Source organism: Triturus cristatus, chromosome 6 (assembly GCF_964204655.1).
Source record: "Triturus cristatus chromosome 6, aTriCri1.1, whole genome shotgun sequence".
Lineage (NCBI taxonomy): Eukaryota > Metazoa > Chordata > Amphibia > Caudata > Salamandridae > Triturus > Triturus cristatus.
The window spans coordinates 638,869,233-638,885,003 of record NC_140589.1 but is presented as its reverse complement, the minus strand read 5'-3'; the positions used below and the strand labels follow the sequence as shown (position 1 = coordinate 638,885,003).

Sequence of the window (15,771 nt, the reverse complement as noted above, 5' to 3'; positions counted from 1 at the left end):
CCAATTCCTCATAAATGAGGCCCTTTGTTTTGAGCTACACCTTTGGCTATACCCCTATGCTCAATGACCTTTGGTTTGATAAACACTGTTCCCCCACTGTCAAAATTATTTGCTGTGGTAATTGGGGGTTGTTAGAAATGGGGGTCTCTAGTGGTCATTGGTTTGCACCTTTGTCCAAGTAGGGACCCTTCCTTCTAGTCAGGGTAAGAGGGATACACTACTGAAATAACCCCTTCTCACCCACTTGGTAGCTTGGCACGAGCAGTTAGGCTTATTTCAAGGCAATGTGTAAAGGATTTGCACATAACCAACAGTAATACAGTTAAAACACTACAAAAGAACACCACACCAGTTTAGAAAAATATCCAATACTTTATATATTCAAAACAAGACCAAAATGCTAAAAATCCAACATACAGTACTTTAAAATATGCACTTTGCAACAAAAACCTTAAAAATGCAGTTACTTGAAGTTGGTAGCTCCGTCCGGTGCTACTGCGGTGCCGAGAACAATAGAATCCAACAGTTCCGTATGATAGCGTTGGTCGGGGAGTCCGCAGACTCATAAACCGTACCTCTTCATTGCTGCCGATGACGTTGGTGCGGTCCGGTTGTGGTCACTGTCGCAGTTGCGGTGTGAAGCGGAGCGGTGCGGCATGCAGTGCCCTCAAGTCGCAGTGCAGGCAGCGGCTCAGTGACTCGTTGCGGTGCTGACAGATCACGGTGCAGGTGACCGTGCTGGTTGCGGGGAGCTGGCATCGGTCGGTCCAGACTGCGGTGTTGACAGGGTGGTGTGTCACAAGACTTGCAAGCAGAGCCCCCAAGCCATGGTCCGGTTGTCAAAGTCGAAGTCAGCGAAAGCGTGGGTATGACCAGGGCGGTGAAGTGAAGCGATGCGGTGCGGAGTGCGGTGCCCATAGGTCACTATGCAGGCAGCAGCTCTGCGGCAGCGGCCGTCATCAGTGAGACCAGGGTTGTGGTGCGAAATGCGGTGGTGCCCTCTGCGGGGCCTTCATGACACGAGCCAGTGGGGTCGGTGACTGAGTCGGTTGCTTTACCCCCTCTGTGGCAACTGAAACCATGGTTCCAGAGGCGGTACTCAGAGGTCGGTGAAGTCTTTGAGGTCCTGAGAATTCAGAACAGGAGGCAAGCTCTACTTCAAGCCCTTGCAACAAGTAAAGAATGTTCAATCTAGTCCTTTCACTGCCCAGGGCCGAAGCAGCACCTGCAAGCCAACCCAACAAAGCAACAACACAGCAAAGGGGCAGTACTCCTCTTGGCGGCAGTTCCAGCTCTTCTTCTTGGCAGGTTCTTTGATTCCAGCGAGTTCCAAAGTTCTAGGGTCTGGGCACCAATATTTATGCTCAGTTTCTCTTTTTGCTATTGGGCAGAGTGTGTCTGCACCCAGCCCAAACTAGTTCCATCTTCTCTGGCCCAGCTTCCTGGCAGGAGGACAGGCCATTCCTCCCACTACTATAAATACAGCCCAGATCTATTCAGCCAAGCCCCGACTCATCCAGGAAAGGCAGAACACACCTTGACCCCCCCAGGGGCTGTCTGATGAGAACGCACATCGCCAGCCCCTGTCACCTCAAAGCCAGACAGTCAACCCACAAACCCAGCAGAGGCACACAGGATGCCTAAGCAAGAAATTACCTTCTTTCTAAAAGTGGTATTTTCAAACACAAAACATAAAAATCATTTTTACTAAAAGATGCATTTTTATATTCTGAGTTCAGGCATACTAAACCCTATTTCTCTATCTTGTCCCAATGGTTTCAAGTTTATTTTTTATTTGCATAGTTACTAAAAACCATTGCAACATTTTAAAATAAGCAGTAGGACTAGTATTGTACACCATTAAAAATCGATAAAACCTGCGCTAATAAATTCTGTACAGTGGTTAAAAGTGTGAGTGCGAGCGTTAGCAAGAATCATTGGTTCACAAAATAAAGTGCAGTGCAGTCGCTAAAACGTTACTAATGCCAGACGTGCGCGTGGTGAAGTGAAGTATAGTGCATATTGTTCGGTTGTTAGAGCCTGTTCAGAGTTTATACAATAGAAAAGGAGCTCCTTCCTTGCTGCGATTGAGAGACGCCACACCCAGTTTGCGGGCCAGTTGCTCCACAGGCAACTTATTGCTCGTGTGGCTGAAGTTGGGTTGTTATTTTAGGCAGTTTTTGTTCGGACACAATAAGTAATGTTACCATTCTGCAGTTCAGTTACGTGTCCCCTGGATTGAAGCATGCCAGCACCGCTTGCCTCCTGGTGTGGATGCCTTTCTGCTTAAAGGGGGCTGTTAACAACTGTGACCGTTCTTGCTGCAGTTCCTTGCATGTGCAGATTATGTGTAGAATGTCTCCTTGATTGGTGTTGCACAGCCTGCATGTGTTTGGGGTTGTTCCCCTCAGTCAAGGTGGGAGGTGCTGAGTGCATGGGAGAATACCCAGTCTGTGCCTTAGAAATTTTATTTTTATTGATTTGGGATAGGCCTGATTAAAGTTTCCCCCACAGTCTTCCCCTCTCCACGTTATCAAATGCAGCGCTGAAGTCGATTAAGCATAGGTGTAGTGGAAGGTTAGTTGTTTTTGCTGCATCAATCAAGAAGGAAATTGCAAGAATATTTGTTGATGTGCCAGCCATTTTGCAGAAGCCTGTCTGCTTTAACGGTATTATCTAATTTTCCTCTGCCCAGGTTGTGAGATTCTCTAGGACAGTACCCGCAAAGTATTTTGTTTCATTGTCAGTCAGTGCTACCAGATGATAAGTTACTTGGCTCGGTCTTATCACCTTTTTCGTGGATCGGCACAATTGCCGAGCCCTCCCATGATTCTGGTAGTCTGTTTAAAAGCCTTATATCCAGGAAAAGAGGATGCAGGATGTCTGCCCAATCACCTGACTTGGCTTTGGACGGTGCAGGCGGGATACCGTTCGGTCCTGGTGCCCCTTCTTTCCTCCCTTTTGATTTCTGCTTTTTTATTAGAAGTGGCAGTGATCTACTGGCTTCGCAGGGTAGTAGGACTTCAATGTCTGGCATGTTCGACTCCGACGTCTCATTATGGCTCGCACCTAAGTGTTTGTCTATTGGCCAACTATTAGTATCTTGTTTTCCGACACTTCCCGTTTGGTTGCTAAAGTGCTCGGTTAGGAATTCCACCCAGATTTCCTCCGAAATATATGACGAAATTCCCTCATGATGAGGGAGGATGATGTCACTCACGGTTTTCCAGAACCAGGTACTATCATTATGATTTAAGTCATGAAGAAGTTTTGCCCATATTGCATTATCTTGTTCTTTGTTGATGTCCCATTTCAGATTTTTGAGTGATGTCCTTTGGTCCCTCAGAAATGAGTGTGTGTTTGCCTCCCCTGGGTGGCTTCTCAGCATGCACAGTGTGCTGTTTATTGATTTTTTGAGGAGCTTATGGCGGTCTCTTTGTCCTTTCGGGATTTTGTTTCTCCGACGTGAGGCCTGGGAGTGGTCTTTTTTGATTGTGGTGGCAGCCTGGCATTCTAAAACTGTAGCTGTGAACTGTTCCCATTGGGCTATTTGATCTTTTGAGCTTGTCGCTTGTGATTTAAAGTGTTCGATTGCAGTTTCTGCCTGAGGTTCTGCGTTGATTACTGAGCATTTGATCCTCCTTAGGTTGGAGGTGTAGATGGGCCCCAGGGTTAGATCTTGCTTAATAGAGCTAGGTGCAGTGGCTGTTAGCTGCAGTTCTTGTGGACGGTGGTCGCTCTCCCCCTTGTCACCCATTCTGAACCCCAGGATGTGTGGGAACAGTGAAAGACTTGCAAACGTAAAGTCCAATATGGAGCTTGTTGTTGAAGAGTAGTATGATTGAACAGGAGGTGAGTAATCGGGGAGTCTGCCATTAAGCGCTCGGAGGTTTAGGTGTTCTAAATCTTCCAGGAGGTGGCTTTTCTTGCAGTTCTTACTTCCATATGTTGGGGCGCATTGGGTTGGGATATTATACATTACAGTTTGCGTGCAAACCTCCTCTCCCCCTGATGTGCCACAAAGGTATTGATTTAGGTCCCCTGACAAGATAAACTTTTAGATTTCTTGGTCGATTAGCCTTTTTGAGTCTTTCACTTTTTGTTTTGGGTGAATGTATGTGTTAATTAAACCCACCTCGGTTTCTTTGCGCTGGAGGGAAATGGAGATTTTGACTGCTATAGTAGCTTCTGAAGTCGAGCCCACGAATTCTGCTGATGGTATACTCATCGTAGATACGTGAGCAGCGAGCTCCACAGACCTGTGTCCGAATTTGCCACCCCTTATGGCCGATGTGGCGAAGCACATGAAACCCTGAATGTGATGTGGGTCAGTGAGCCAGGTTTCCTGCAGCATGATTATATCGAAGGCGTTGACATATCGCAGGAAGTCTGGGTCCTCAATTTTTGTGAGTAAACCGTTAATGTTCCATGAGCATAGACGGAGTGGGGTCTCCTTTGCTCTTCTGCCACCTTCGACCTGTGAATAGCGTCAGTACCCCTCTAAGCATGTAGTTATAGTACGGGTAATTGGCTCCTTATATGATGGTTGACTCCAAGAAGCTGGTGCTATCCGGAATCTTTCTTGTGGGTCCACTGATCCATTGGCCTTCTGTTGTGGAGATCTTCCCAGCTCCCCTCTGAGCACGGAGTTTGTGCATGCGTGTTGTATTGTTGGTGCAGGACTTTGGTTGCGTGCTAAGAGGAGTAATGGGTACCCTGGTGTTTGGTATGGAGCGATGTATATGCCCCAGGCTTGGAAAGTGCCCTATTCTGCTAGAATTTTCTCTGTGATTCTCAATGATTTCCATGCTGCCTTTGTGTCTTCTGGCCTTAAAGTGCTTGCAGTGCGGATGAACTCTATGGAGAGTAGGTCAGTTGAACTCAGTCCAGCAAGGGTTGGGATTGCCTTCATTAGTCTTATGATGCTACCTCTATTCAGAGTGTCCTGATGACCTTTAGAAGTGTACAAGGCGTGGAAAAGTGTGTCCTGTGCTTCTTGCTGCATGGTTCTTGGTTGTTGCAATACCGGCAGATGATCAATAGGTATGGCCATTGTTTCAGATAGGTACGTGAGGCTAATTGCTTCTTTTGGCTGGGTTTCCGCTCATTTGCTTGTTACTATTAGCGTTTTTTCCATGGGTTTGTGTTGGCTGTTATTGGCCCAGAAGGTGCCTGTTTTGTGACTTGCACGCAGTTCTGTACCTCCTTGGCTGTGTTCCTCCAACTGGAGCGGTCGGTGGTCGGTGCAGCCTGTTTCCCCTCTGTGAGCCGTGAATCCCAATTTGGCCTAGCTTTGTTTCCTTGTGTATTCTCCACTATGCCCATTGATTAAGTTCTTGGTAGTTGCTTTTCCCATTGTATCTGCCGACATTTGGTCCCCGAGCATGCGAAGCATCTTGTCCCAATGGGAAGATATGCTTATAAGATGTTATAAGTAAACTCCCATGCTATCCTATGGGACAGATAGCCTTTCCATAGTGGAAAATGAAACACACTGTAATTTACTATCAGGACATGTCACACACATCAGTACATGTCCTACCTTTAATATATACGGCACCCTGCCCACAGGGGTACCTTGGGCCTACCTTAGGGGTGATTTACATGCAAGAGAAGTGAAGATTAGGGTCTGGGAAGTGGGAGCACTTGCCAGGTCGACACGGCAGTTACAAACTACACGCAGACACCGCAGTGGCAGATCTGAAACCCTTTTCAGGGCTGCTTGGCTGAGTGGCACAACCAGTACTGCAGGCCCACCAGCAGCACTTCATTTACAGGCCCTGGCACCCTCAGTGCACTTTACTAGGTACTTACTAGTAAGTCAAACGTGCCAATTAAGGAAACACCAATCCATAATACAATTTACAATCGGGAGCACCTACACTTTAACACTGAACAGCAGTGAGAAAGTGCGCAGAGACACTAAACCAGCAAAAACAGAGTCAAAACTAGGAGGTCAGAAAGGAAAAAACAGGGGAATCATGCCAAAAGATTCCAGGTCTAAGATAGGCATTAATGGTGGTTGATAGATGTTGATGATGAGGAGTACTAGTTTCTAGAAAATGTTGTCAGAAGGGGGTCCTTACGCCTAACAAGGTTTGACAAGGGGGTCTTGGCATCAAAAAGTGAGAAGACCTCTGCTCTAGAGAGAGGTACTACAGGAAATGGGAAATTCTCCCTTTCCAACAGTGCCTCCACTGTGCAGATCGGTGCTCAGTGAGCTGAACTGTAACCCGGAGTGCCAATCAAACTGAAAGCAGTCGGAGGCTTTAAGGTCCTGCTGCTTTTAATTTGAATTTCAGTTATGTCAGCTCCCACGGCATGCTATGCGTTATATCTCGGGCTGCTCTTTGCAGCCCAAGTGGGAGCACAAAAGCAGAATCCATCTGGTGCAAGTACCAGGGGGGTTCCCTGCCCTTAGGGCGAAGATGTACAGTTCTCCGTCATACAGAGGTATGGTAGAGGATGTAAATGCCACGTCGCCTGACTTAAGGGGTTAATTCAACAACAGACAAAGCTGCAGAGTGCAACAAAAACTCATGGTCACTGCTCAGATCTTACTACGCACCTCAGATTCCAAGGTATCAAAAATGCTATTCCATTTCTTTCATATGTCTTTTATATTGCTCCAAATGGAACAAGCATTGGCATAGCCAATAGGTCTCGCCTTTGGGACCTTGTAAGTGTTTAGCCATGCAACAGTTGTTGTTGAACCAAAGAAATTGTGCTGCATAAATAAATACTTATAAGGTCCCAAAAGCGAGACCTATTGGCTATGCCAATGCTTGTTCTTTGTAAAGAAATAGATGCTGGTTTCTATTTCTTTACTTTTGCTATAATCGCGGCACCGGCGCTTTATTTTTAACATTAAAAGTAAAGCGCCGGTGCCACGATTATACCAAAGGTAAAGAAAAAGAAACAAGCATCTATTTCTTTACTTTTGCTATAATCGCGGCACCGGCGCTTTACTTTTAAGATTAAAAGTAAAGCGCCGGAGCAGCGATTATACCAAAGGTAAAGAAATAGAAACAAGCATCTATTTCTTTACTTTTGCTATAATCGCGGCACCGGCGCTTTATTTTTAACATTAAAAGTAAAGCGCCGGAGCCGCGATTATACCAAAGGTAAAGAAATAGAAACAAGGATCTATGTCTTTACTTTCGCTATAATTGCGGCACCAGCGCTTTATTTTTAACACTAAAAGTAAAGCGCCGGTGCCAGATTATAGCAAAAGCGCCTTCATGAAGTACAGTACCGTGAGGAGACATATGGCGGCTGCGTGCGTTCACGCGCACATGCACGCAGGCTTTAGGCCAGCGGCTGCAGCACTTTGAAAATCCCCTTACAAAAATTCGAGCAACAGCGCATGCGCTGTTCTAGGCTCGACCTAAAAAGGAGCAAAATGCTTAGAAGTACATTTAAAGGAGCCAGTGGAAACCACTCACATGCAACTGTTTCTCGCACATACATGGGCTTTATCAAGGTCACATGACTTCAATGATAGCCTACACACACACACAACTAGATTCGTTTCATGTGCCTTCCAATACGTGCTAATTTAAATATTCCATTTAATACAAGAATTGTTCAATAAAGTGCATTTTGGGAAATAGAGCTGAAGTTTAATAATAGTATTCCAATAATATATTTGTGTAACATAAAAGCGGCAAATAGTTGAATTTTGTTTGTAACAAACTTCAGACCGCATTCCTATGTATCCAGCACATATATAAAATAATGGCTTCAAAGGGCTGTATTTCAGTATAAAAAAATATTTGACAATGAGGGCTCGACTTACTTATAAAAAGGACCACCTTCGCATGTGTCTGTATAATAGGCATAACCAGAAATTACACGATTCTAAATATTAAAAATGTTACTGATCATAAAAATCTAATGCAAGTGACAGCAGGCAAGATGGCAGAGAATAACAATTAAGGCTTTCAAAAAATAGGCTACTGTTTCATCAGAAGGTAATTCTTAGCTCCGGAGAACAGCGGGTTTCTTTAATGCATAACTAAGGGTTCAAAATAGAAGCATGAACAGTACCTTTAACATATCCGGTGCCTCGTGAAGCGCGCAATTTTCAACCACAACAAATTCGTTTTTGCAAGTAGTCCGGGCCATCTTCACTGTGATAAAGTATTTGAGCCCAGCCACAATCTTGAAAAGAAGAAAAAAATAATTATCTAGAGTGTCTCGCTGAGGAGAGTAGCCCATATGTATATATTTAATGGCACAAAAACAGTTAGAAATGTACATCTATCCAGCAGGGCAAATGACATGTATGCAACTGCATTGCTACTCACGTGAAAACACGTTACACAAATATTCTTCAACATACTCGTTTAATTAATAAAGGGAGAGCAGCAGTATAAATCGAATCTCAAACCACACAGAGAAGTGAGATTGTTTCCAGTGGCTTGCGCACGTTGAGGCTTTTGAAGATGTTAAAGCGAAGAAAGCGTTTTAAGATGCATAAGGACTGCAAGGAGAATGAATAGCCGAATTAAACTGGCAAGGGCTCACACATACTAAACATACAATTGCACTTAAATGAGGACTTTCCATCAATGTAAAGTTGATTATTAAATTCTAAATATTTTTTATTGGAGAGACAACAGAAAATCAATATATTACAATTCCTGGCAATACACGTCAAAAGATGTCAATACCTATCAAAATAGAAGTAGTCACAATTTATAATACAGAGGTTCTGAGAAAAAGTTATCACATAATGTAGTAAGGCAATTAGAGTAGCACCTGTAACAATAATGAAGGTGAGTTTATACAGAGAATACAAAAGAAGAGAACGAGAAAAGAAAGCAAAAACCGAGAAAGAAAACAGGATAAGGAGGAGGTAACAAGGAAGGAATAAAGGATAAGTCATGCACGCTCAAAAAGAAGCAGGACCTGTTACTAGGGTGGGATAATTTTTACGGAGGGTTGATTTTTATGTAGGTAAAGCTCTAATTTTGACCAAAACACACGGGACGATTTGGTACTGAATTTACTGTTGTGTATAATGTTGTCCACACTATTGGTTAAGCATATTAAGGCCCACCGGGAATGATATGAGATGTTGTGGTTTTTCCAATTTGTAAGGATGGTTTTAATACCGAGTGTTAGTAACGGATGTAGGGGACAAAGGTCCCAAATGTCAAGATTTCGATTAAGTGTAATTGTCAATGGACCCTGGTGTAATGTCGTGGGGCCCCGAGGCCCCCATGCATATCGAGTGACCACACAGACACAGTTGGTTACTTAGTAGAACAGGGCTTAGTACGCCCGGCCCCTTTTATTATCAGGGTCATATGTCCTGTGACGCCTGTGCTGGATGGGTGTGGGGTGGGGCGTGAGCCAGCCCACAGGGAGTGGCTGGTGACAGAACAACTAGAACAGTGACCAGCAGGTCACTACACTAGGGAGATAATTATATGGTTCAACGAAAGAGGTATAAATGTTATTTATGGTATCTTCAAGTTTCTTCCAGTCAGGCTTAATATGTTGGCAGCAGAAGAGTAGATGGTGTAAATTACCAGGGGATTCATCGCAGTGCCGGCAGGGATAGGAGTCTGTTAGTCCAAGTCTGTATAACTCTGCAGGAGACCAAAAAGATCTATTGACGGTCCAGTATTTACATTGGCAAAGTATGGGTTGAATTTGTGGGTGAATTAGAAAGTACCAGATTTAATACCAAGTAGAAGCCGAGGGAAGAACTGATAGAATGGAAACAGCAAGATTCCACCCATTTTTTGTGAATAAATTTGTTTGTTTGGGCGATTCGGTTTATATTATTATAGAAGTAAGATGGGGCTTATTTTCCACAGATTTAAGTAATTTGGTAGTAGGTAAAGTTTGGCAGACCGAAACCTCCTTTAAATGTATGAATCCCGTAGTTTCCATAAAGATATTCTAGCATGTTTGCCTTTCTATTTCCGCCGGCCTCGCGCGTTGCTCCCGCTGCTTCACGTGGGGCCCCAGCAAAAATGCGCGAGCTCGCAGAATCCCTCCAAAGAGCAGGGACTGTTCTGCTTCTACTTTCCCCCTTCCCTTCCAACTGTCGTCTCTGGGGTTGAATAACAGCCGCTGCTTTCTTTGAATGCTCAGTGGTCTGCACTGTATATTTCTTATTTTTAAACCGAACAGAAAGAAGCAAGCGTGCACGCTGCTTGAGTGGAAAATGTTTTAAAATGTTTCCCAAAACAAACCAACGCTACGGTCTGCACACACAACTAACAGCCACTAACTACCCTTCCTCTTTCACATGTGCCCAGCTAAACCCAAGTTGTCTTTGCGCCTCTTGTACACCGCAAGCTTTTCATTCCCACTAAGCTGTAGAACATCACTTTTCTGCTTTGACTAGGTACTGCGTAGTTTAGCTCTAGAATGATTGCGATAGAGCAAATATTTCAAAAACACATAACATGGCACTTAGATACGAAAACCTGAATGTGCACATTGCACAAGATACACAAAGTAATACAATAATAGAGACATGTGAAGTAATAGCACTGTAAGACTGTGCTTGGAAGTTTGAAAAAGAGAAATTACAGTGCTAAATAGTTATAGCACTTAATACATTTTCATAACAAGATTTCTTATGAAATTATGTTTTATTATTCACGTATGGTTGAAAACTAAAGAATCTAAATAGGAGGCCTAACAGTTCTATTTCCTTTCATTGCAACTGCATTGTAATTAGATTGTCGTTCAATTCTGTGATAAAATCAGGTAGGAAGTAGAAACTTACAGAGGTGATAGTAGAGACCTTAATGGTGATAAAAATGTAAAAACGATTTCGGTAAAACGTTTTTTAGAATAATTTATGTGTATGGATAGTGAAATAATGAAAAATTGGAGGCAGTAGACCGTAGCTAAAGCTAGTCAACTTCGTGTAACAATACATTGGTGAAACATTTATTAATATGGTTTTATTATGAAATAATGATTTGATGCATTATATTTGATTCCAATTAAGTTCAACTAATGTAGAGCTGATATATGCATTTTAAGTGTTCTTACTTGAGCTGCAATTTTCTCTTTAAAGCATACTTCACTGACATTTTTGCAAATGTTGCTTTATTTGTTCTGTGTATGTTTCCGTATACATACAAACGACATTCTTTCGCCGTTCATGGTGGAATGGCTTGGTGGGAACGTCACATCTCATCCGATGCCATAGTCTATTACACTGTATATTTTCTTACCATTGACAAACCTGTGAGGCCCGGAAAGCTATGTTTTCTCATGAAATGCCTGGGAAAGATGTATTTTGTGACTACATACGTAAATTACTAGACTGACTAATGGAATAAAACCACATCATTAAGGTGTCATAAGGACTATAAAAGAACAAACACCAAAGGAGGAGCAACACCATTATTTTTCTTTTCCTCTGAATGCAGGACGCCCACTTCGCAAACTTTTTCTATGGGACATCACTCATTGCACTTTGGATTTTATCCTTTTATCGCAACGTCTAATTTTCCCTATCTTGAACTGCTTTTTTGCTAATGCTGCTAAATTCATGCCGTCATCTTGGAATACTTCTTTGCCGAACAAATTGTTTTTTGCTTCTTTTTGCCAATGCTCATGGACTCACCCTTAGAGGACTTTAAAATGTATCCTTTTACCCATTTACTTTTAATTTTAGATAGGACTGAACTATTCTTTTGCTTCAAATGGTGGAAGGAGCCTGTAATCTCATATCTGATGTTTTTATACACTATCCTCTTTAGATTTGACATTCTGACTGAATATGTGGTCTTGTTCTACCTCCTTTAATATTCTTGACTGTTAATAACTTTATTGCATGATTAATTAAAATCTTACAATTAGAAAATCATCAATACACGACCATTAAAACATATCTATAAAGCCGAAATCCATCAAAACACTTAGCCGAACAATTTCCACAACGAGTAATAAAGAATACATTATATACACTAATTTAGTAAATCATTATTACAAGTCATCAAGGCAAATCTTAAAATAGGAATACATTTATAGTTATAAGTTGACTGAGATGCATAAGAAGCTGCTTATTTGTATACATTTTGGAACATTAATAAAATAACTATCTCAATTGCCTGAGTCTATTATTGTGTCCTGATGTTCTTTATTTGAAACTGTATTGAATTACTCCCAATCTAAATGCATTGTAGGGATAATCAGCAAATTCTCTCTGGAGATTACGTTCTGCTTCTTTTATTCTATCCAGAGCAAAGCATCAATGTTTCCTCTGGTATGAATGGTTTGAAGAACAACACATTCCATATTACAGTCTCTGCTCCTGCAGGCTGTTATCATGGTCCCTGGACCCTGGAAATGCTCCATGGCTTTAGCTCGAACAGGAGCCTGAATTCACTCCCTGGATGGCAGTTTTTGATGAGCACCCAGTCACCCAAAGAGAGCTTTGGGGTCTTTCCTCGCTGACACAGAGAAGCTCAGCAGTTGGAGTCTTCCCTGTGAGCTTGATCGAGGTTTGGAGACGTCGCTTGTTCCCACGTGGGATGGTGCAGGATTACATCCATTACCTTCTAAGCAAAATGAAGGGTGTTCAGGGCTACTCCTGTGGTTGTGGTGAAGTGGGGAGTCAGCTAATAGTCTTTCAGGAATGTATAGCTGGCACTTTCAATGCACTGATGCTCAGCCTGAGCAATGTGGATGGTTTTTGTGTAAGTCCTCATGAAACATTCTACCTCGCTGTTGGCTTGAGGCCAATGGGGGGTGATCCAATGATGCTTGTCCCTTGAGAAATCAGGTAGTTTGCCAGTCTTGGCCGCTGAACGGAGGGCCGTTGTCCGTGTGGAGTTCTCTGATGATGCCAGGGGTGACCATAACCTTCTCTAGTTTGGGGATTGTTTCTACCGCTGAGGTAGTCTACATGATCTCGGCATCCGGATAGCAAGAATTGTCATTGATGATCAATAGGAGGTGCCAGACATCGTGTACACTGCCAAAATCTGCACTGGCCCGTAGCCAGGGGCCTTCAGGTGATTTTTCGGTGATGATGGGGGAGAGGTGGATCACTCCCTCCAGTGGCCTGGCAGGGCCTGCACTGTTGGAGAGCCCGCACTACCTTTTTGTCCTGATTCCGGAACCACACTTTGCTCCTCAGTCAATTTTTTATTTTTTCTACGACTTGGTGTGACCTGTGTGCAATGTGTACCATTCGTTGGGTCAAACTAGTTGGCGCTACAAGCCGAGGGTCCTATGTACAAAAACCCATCGGTGGAGAGTGCTTTAGGCTCCGGTCGTATTTTGGGGGAGGGTAGCCATGATGGTGTCTCAATTCCCTGACCTTGTGGCTGCCATGGCTTTTTAGAGACAGTTGTCAGTGAGCATGGCATCGATAAGGCCAGCCTGCAAGACGGAAAGAGGGTATGATCTTTCCACAAGGATTCTCACATAGTCCTCAGCCTCTTGTTTTTCTTGAGAGGTGGCAGCCCGGGCATTTCTGCACAGATAGTCTGCTGCACTGTGAGCTCCAGGTCGGTACTCCACTGAGGAGTGATACTCTTGTAACTGCAGTATGGGTGGGTGCTTGAATGCAGAGCATTTGAAGAGCAGCAGTAAGGGCTTATGGTCTGTGCTGACATCAAATGGGTGCCCATACAGATTTATGTGGAAATGCCTGAACGCTTAATGGATTGTAAATCGCTTCCTTCTTGATGTGAGAGTATCGCTGTTCGGTGGGGGTCAGAGACTGGCTTGCACAGGCAACGGGGGTCCAGTCTCCACAGTTCTGTCTCGGAGACGGGATGGCTCCCAGGACAGTGGGGCTGGTCCACAGGCAGCTCGGTGCCCTTCCTGGGGTTGAAATAGGCAAGTGTGATGTCAGAGGACAGGGCCTGTTTTGTATCTTGGAATTACTTCTCTTGTTCTGGTCCCCACTGCCAGGGGGTTGATGATTTGGTGAGTCATGGTTTGGTCCAGTGAGTTGAGCCAAGTTTGCATACAAAGGTAGCAGTTAGTGACCATGCCTAAGAAGCTTCTTACGCCAGTGACATTCGAGGGTGCAGGCACGTTCTAGATGTTGCAGGCCTTGGCAGGGTCAAGGGTGACTCCTTTTGCAGAGACGTGGTAGCCAAAGAAACAGATTTCCTCTTTTAGCAATTCACACTTTTTTTTGTGCAACGTGAGCCTGCATTTTTTGCAGTTAATGGAACACTGCCCTTATTGTATGGAGGTGTACTTCCATGGACTGGGCATGGACCAGGATGTCATCACTGACATTCAGGACACCAGTTAAGCCTGCCAGCACTCCTCTGATAATATTTTGAAATACCTCTTCAGCGCTGGAGATGCCGAAGTTGAGGCACTTGTAACATCGCAATCTGAGGTGCGTGGAGAAGGTGGTTACATGTTGAGAATTTCGGTGCTAGGATGATCTGGTGGCACCCCGACCGTGAGGTCCATTTTTAAAACCACCGGGAGCCTGACAGATACCCCACAATGTCATCCACTGCTAAATGGCATTCTCTTATTATGGCAGTTTTTGGGATCCTCATATCCACGCATATGCGTACCTCTCTTGGCTGCTTAGATTTGCACGCAACGATGGGCGACACCAAAGGAGTTGGCCCTTCCACTTTTTCTATGATGCCGCCTTCTTCTAGTTTCCTTAGCTTGGCTTTTACTTTGCGTCGAAGGTGGAATGCCTCTTGCCTGCATCGTCGGACTACAGGTTGCACTGATTGGTCAATGTGGAGGTGAACTAGGTGGGCTTTGAGGTATCCAATGCAGTGGAACAGCTGCTCAAACTCGTACAGGAGACAGTCAATAGCGCGGATATGTACCCAAATGCAAACTGGACCAATTTGAGCCAGTCTGACATGTACTACTTCAGCAACATTTCCACCCATCCTTCTGTGACATTGACCATCATTTTGGTGGCTGATGGTGATGGTGAAGTCACCCGCCAGTGGGAGGCACATGGAGGTGCCATAGGTGTATACCCTGGTGGTGGTGGGGCGTAATGCTGTTGGAGATACCATCTGTTTATAAAGCATCAGTGGTAGGATGTTGATTGAGTCGCCGGTGTCGATAAATGCCACCAATGGTTGTCAGTCGAGCTGGACTTGGCACTTGGGAGCATGGCAGATGTGGCCAGGGCTCAGCTCTACTATGTGGATGACATGGACTGTGCCTTCTGACTCTTCATCTTCCCCAAGCCCTGAATCTGTGTCTATCTGGTTCGCCGTCTTCTTGGAGACTTTCGCTGCTGGCATTGATCAGCAGACTTTGGCGTAGTGTTTCATTTTGCCGCATTCTGAACATTTGCAACCTTTTGCTGCGTGTGCTGGGCGCAGCGCCGTGGCAACAAAGTGACACACACACTCACTCGAATGTGGTTCAGGTGCTGCCTCCATGCAGTCACGCCTGTTTATATATGCCCACGGTCACATAACTGCAGGCGCAGGTTGGGGTGCGAAGGCGAACACCCGTGCATGGCCTGCCACATTACAGGGAACAAGACCAAGCAACAATGAGGAGAAACTGACAACAAGGTAAAATAAGGGACACCAAGAACCTATATAAGATCTATTGGCGTTGTCAAAGTGTTTTAGCCATGTTGTATAGCAGCAAGGCTGAAAGTTTAAAACCAAAATAAACAAGCATTTAAAATGCAATAGGTCTCGCATTTACGTGACTTTGAGCTATTGGCATTGTAAATGGCAATGCCTTTTATTCATGTTTTATAAACCAAAACATAACTACAAGGCATTGTCATTTAAAATGCCAATAGCTCAAAGTTGCGTAAAT

The 15,771-nt window shown here is 44.1% G+C and overlaps 1 protein-coding gene across 1 annotated transcript in view; it reads right to left on the bottom strand.

Annotated features, from left to right (window-relative positions):
• The window catches only part of LOC146817678 (cystatin-like), a 47,139-nt gene that overhangs the window by 16,751 nt on the left and 14,617 nt on the right, over positions 1 to 15,771 (bottom strand). Inside the window, exon 2 of the mRNA XM_085611136.1 lies at positions 8,050 to 8,163. Coding sequence (XP_085467262.1) covers positions 8,050 to 8,163 — 114 coding nt within the window. The remainder of the gene's footprint in view (positions 1 to 8,049; positions 8,164 to 15,771) is intronic.